We start from the raw sequence: 4,733 nt of genomic DNA, 5'->3' as shown, positions 1-4,733 counted from the left end.
AAAAATTGATATTGAGCAACCATTCTTGCCAACATTAATTTGACTGTTATTTGAGTTTAATCAAATTGTAACCTTAGAGTTGTATTGATAAATGTATGTGTATTTATTTTTATGCATTTGTATATGATCTATTTTAGTTTCAATGTTTTTTGATTGTCACGTTTCACCTTAATCTGGGATAATGTGTTTATATGCCAGTCCTTCTTCAATAAAGATATAATAATAGTACTGATAATAATAATAATAATAATAGACTTACACACACACACCCTGCCTCTGCTGCCCTAACCTGTGCTGTGTTTCTCCCCGCTTCAGAAGCTGATAGCGTACGGCCACATCACAGGCAACGCCCCGGACAGCCGGACCCCGGGCAAGAGGCTGATCGACCGGCTGATGGAAACCGTCTGTAACTGCTTCCAGGGCCCGCAGACCGACGAGGGAGTCCAGCTGCAGATCATCAAGGTAAACCAAGAGCCCCTCCACATCTGGCTGCCTTCAGGTCCTCCAGCTGTCACTGCTGCTGTTGATCTGAGAGCCAGGCGGGCCAAACAGGCAGGACGGACACACTTTTCTCATCAATTCTGTCACTATTTACTGTAACTGAGAACATATGTTTCTGCATGTTATATGGGAGGAGTTGGGGTTGGTTATGAGTATTTAAATAAAATACATACTAATCATGCTTTTTTTATGTGTCACAATATCAGCCACGTAATCCTTAATTCAATTATTTTAAATAAGGCCAATGAATATTTCGTTTTCTTAAAATGGATTTTAGACATCCTTCATTCTTTGCCACTAAGATAATGTTAACAGCATAAAAGCAGCATAGAGTCATTACAGATGAGTCATTATCCTTCCTGAAAAGGTTGAACAAGTTTCACTCTAGCAGAAAAAAGGTTGAAATATTCACTATTTAAATTTTTGGATTTGTAAAAAAGTTGTTTCTTAGTATATGACAGAGGTACTCAAACTTTTTTTATTAAAGGTCCTCTTGTGAATTTTATACAAGGTCACTGGTCCGGATCAATGCCAGTGAAGTCCCCCTTTTATTTTGTATGAGTTAAATGTGTTGTAATGGGACACAGGGTTCGGTCCGGATTGATTTGCAGTTCGGTCCTTGGTCCGGAGTTTGAGAAGCCCTGGTATATGATGCGGCCATATAATACATCCTGAATAGTGCAAATTTGAAACTTCTTTCTCAGACTCCGACCACATGCATTTGCCCTTCCTGGTCACCTCTTGGGGTTGATAACATTCCTTGTGTTTGCTCAGCAGGTACGATCCAGTACTGCCAGGGTCTCCTCTTAGTTAATCAAATACATATCCTGCTTGTTGGGAAAGGGCAAAGTCTCTCTTGCTGTAATAAGCATGTCGTTTAATCACTGTTGACAAAAGATTTATAGCCTATTATCAGCATATATTTGTCTTACATTCACTACTAAAGGAGACCTTAATTCCAGTGCAGTTTATTTAGCCTGACTTATAGAACCTTACTTGTAACATTGAAAATGAAAGTTGTATTCTGCAGCAGAAGATTAAGAAACTACACTCTTGTGGCTTAAGGTAGGGAAGTAGAGCGGTGACTCAGCAGGCGCAGCAGCGTTAACATGACACCCGTCTGATAACTGTCCACTTCCTCCTCTCCGTCCAGGCGCTGCTGACGGCGGTGACCTCCCCCCACATAGAGATCCACGAGGGCACCGTGCTGCTCACCGTCAGAACCTGCTACAACATCTACCTGGCCAGTCGCAACCTCATCAACCAGACCACGGCCAAGGCCACGCTCACACAGATGCTCAACGTGATCTTCATACGCATGGAGAGCCAGGCCGTTAGTGCTCTTACTTTGTTACTCCTTCCATACTTTCTCCATGGCACCTTCTTTTTAAAGTCAAGTTGTTAAGCCAAAAAGGGACTTTAGTACATTTGTAAAAAGAGCTGGGTATACATTTTTCAGAACAGAAATCTGAACATTGGATAAAAGCCAGCCCCAACATTCATGTTTTATTTAGTAGGCAATTAGAGTTAAAGATTTTTACATAGCGATTTTTGGTCTCTCTTTTCTATAATTCATACATTTGAAAATATTGTCAATTGAGCATTAACAAAATTCAGCTTTTAGTAATAAAATATTAATAAAACATTTAAAACTATAGTTGAATAGGATACATAAATCAAGAGATATAACACCTGAAACGTACCCTTTTGAGTATTTCCATTAAGGGAATTATTTAGTTGTAGTTTTTTGAAATGTTATGATTATATACTTTTAGTGAATTTAGAAGAAGTTTACACAAATAGGCACTTAAGTCACGGGAAACGTTCTCAAAATACAATACTCAGTCTCATACTTCATATCTTTTGATACTAGAAATGAATTGAAGATACTCTCATTTTGAGAATCACTTTACAACACATTGTATTAGCTGAAATAGGCTTCCAGAGGTCCTTGTTGTGAATCAGCTAATCAGGAGTCATTTGTATGATGATAAATACAAATGTTTTTTCATGAAATGTCTCTTGAACTTCCAAAACCCCTTGTATTGAACAATTCCTCTTCTCCTGCAGGCTCTGGAGGCTCAGGAGCAGGAGAAGGACCGGCTCCGCCTGCCCCCCCAGAACCCCTCCCCGGTCCCGGGTAACCTGCGGTCCAGCTCCCCCCGCTCGGACCGCACACTCACTCCAGAGCCCCAGAGCTCCCCCTCCCCGGCAGCCAGTTCTCCAGACCTCACTGCCACCAACACCACCAGCTCCACGCCCCCACCCCCAGCCTCTGACCAGGACCAGGAGCACGAGCAGGAGCAAGCTTCAGAATCTCCGTCAACGAATGGAGAACCTGAGAGCGGCAAAACTCCAAAGAATGGGGTTGAAGAACAGATCACACCATCAACAGGTAGGGTCAATTTATGTCCCCAGCTTTCAGGTTGAATTGAAGGTTTAAAGAAGGCAAAGAGAAAATGATAATTGGAGATTGTAAAGCTTTCCGTTCATACATTATTTAACCTTCATCTGTTATTTGTTTACAACAGATTCGGTTTTTGAAGATGGCGGTGCAGAGGCGCCTCCTCCAGCAGCGGAGCCAGCTGAGGAAGGAGACAAACTGCAGAGCGATGTAAATCCAGCTGAGTCAGCAGTGGCTGAAGCAGAGGAGGGGGAGCAGACCCCGGCACAGACACGCAGTGGAACAGGTCAGAAATCACTTTCTCTATGAGTTATCCTGTTGTTTAGAACGTCTGTCTGTTCTGATAAATGTCTATGCACTATTCTGTGACAGTGTTTTTATTTGATTGGCATGACCTGGAACTCTCATTTTTTCCCTTCCTCCAGAAGGTGAGCACCCAGCCCCCCCTGTGGAAGAGCAGACAGAGGTGACTCCCCCCAGAGTCAGAACAGAGGGTCAGCAGATGAACGGCATCATTGAGGACCGCTCTTCTGTTTCCTCCACAGATATGCTGGTGAGAGACCGCAGTAGTTTTATTTATTATAAACAGTCAATTGGGAAGCAATGTGGAAATAACTATTTACGCCATTTACTCTTAATTGGTTGTTTTGCAACAATTTTGCACCGTGTTGTGTTGGTTATTTACGGGCAAGAAGACGCATCTCAAATAAATCAGAAATGTGATGGTCAGACATTTTTAGTAGAGTTGAATGAATTCAAGTTTGTAAGCGTTTCCTGCATATGCATGCACTCTGTCACTCTGCAGTGCCAACCATGGCCTGACATTAGCTGAAAGCTTCCCTTCTTTGAGTAGAACAATTCTACTTCTTTCATTTTGAAGTGAGCATCCACACTGTCTAGTTCCTGTCACCAGTCACACACTAAACAGGCATGCAAGTTGAAGAGTTCAGTGAATATTATGTGAAGTTTGAAAGTAGAAACATGTAGCGCTGCCACCAGAATGTGACGAGTTGGATAACAAAAATGTCAGGGAGCACGTTTGCCCTAACATTCCTGACTCCACCTCAAGACCTCTGGAATCACCCGGAGCTCTCCCAAAAACCTCAATCAATATGGAAGTGTCCCAACAAACCAACTGTTTAGGCTAGAGTAATCAGAGCTGCTTTTCTTTCTTGTTTCCTGTAGACATGTTGTTTTTCAAAAGAGTAACACTGACACCCCCTATCTTTTCAGGATGCTGACGCTCTGCAAGGACCCCACGGTGCCGCCCGGTTCTCCCACATCCTGCAGAAAGACGCCTTCCTGGTGTTCCGCTCTCTCTGCAAACTCTCCATGAAGCCTCTGGCTGAAGGACCCCCAGACCCAAAGTGAGTGCACTTTTCAAGAGCCATATTTTGGACTGACGATGAATGTCTTCATATACAGTGGGGAAAAAAAGTATTTAGTCAGCCACCAATTGTGCAAGTTCTCCCACTTAAAAAGATGAGAGGCCTGTAATTTTCATCCTAGGTACACTTCAACTATGAGAGACAGAATAGGAGGAAAGAATCCAGGAAATCACATTGTAGGATTTTTAATGAATTAATTGGTAAATTCCTCTGTAAAATAAGTATTTGGTCACCTACAAACAAACAAGATTTCTGGCTCTCACAGACCTGTAACTTCTTCTTTAAGAGCCTCCTCTGTCCTCCACTCGTTAACTGTATTAATGGCACCTGTTTGAACTCGTTATCAGTATAAAAGACACCTGTCCACAACGCCAAGCACACACTCCAGTCCAGTCACAGTCCAGGCCCTTCTGAAGTTTGCTAGAGAGCATTTAGAGGAT

General features: G+C 42.6%; 2 protein-coding genes and 1 long non-coding RNA gene across 3 annotated transcripts in view; 2 read left to right on the top strand and 1 right to left on the bottom strand.

The window, feature by feature from the left end:
* The window catches only part of LOC104964675 (uncharacterized), a 16,087-nt gene extending 11,959 nt beyond the window's left edge, over positions 1-4,128 (bottom strand). Inside the window, exon 1 of the long non-coding RNA XR_800448.1 lies at positions 4,118-4,128. This is a non-coding gene — a long non-coding RNA (uncharacterized lncRNA). The remainder of the gene's footprint in view (positions 1-4,117) is intronic.
* LOC104965286 (phospholipid-transporting ATPase ID-like) overlaps positions 1-4,733 on the top strand; it is a 718,806-nt gene that overhangs the window by 622,016 nt on the left and 92,057 nt on the right. The gene's annotated exons all lie outside the window — the stretch shown is intronic.
* LOC104964678 (brefeldin A-inhibited guanine nucleotide-exchange protein 2-like) overlaps positions 1-4,733 on the top strand; it is a 103,446-nt gene that overhangs the window by 40,128 nt on the left and 58,585 nt on the right. Inside the window, exons 4-9 of the mRNA XM_010793525.1 lie at positions 316-462; positions 1,655-1,834; positions 2,572-2,896; positions 3,033-3,191; positions 3,331-3,458; positions 4,139-4,272. Coding sequence (XP_010791827.1) covers positions 316-462; positions 1,655-1,834; positions 2,572-2,896; positions 3,033-3,191; positions 3,331-3,458; positions 4,139-4,272 — 1,073 coding nt within the window. The remainder of the gene's footprint in view (positions 1-315; positions 463-1,654; positions 1,835-2,571; positions 2,897-3,032; positions 3,192-3,330; positions 3,459-4,138; positions 4,273-4,733) is intronic.

The sequence above is a fragment of the Notothenia coriiceps genome, unplaced genomic scaffold (assembly GCF_000735185.1).
Source record: "Notothenia coriiceps isolate Sejong01 unplaced genomic scaffold, NC01 NC01_scaffold00037244, whole genome shotgun sequence".
NCBI lineage: Eukaryota > Metazoa > Chordata > Actinopteri > Perciformes > Nototheniidae > Notothenia > Notothenia coriiceps.
This window is presented reverse-complemented; position numbering and strand designations above follow the sequence as displayed.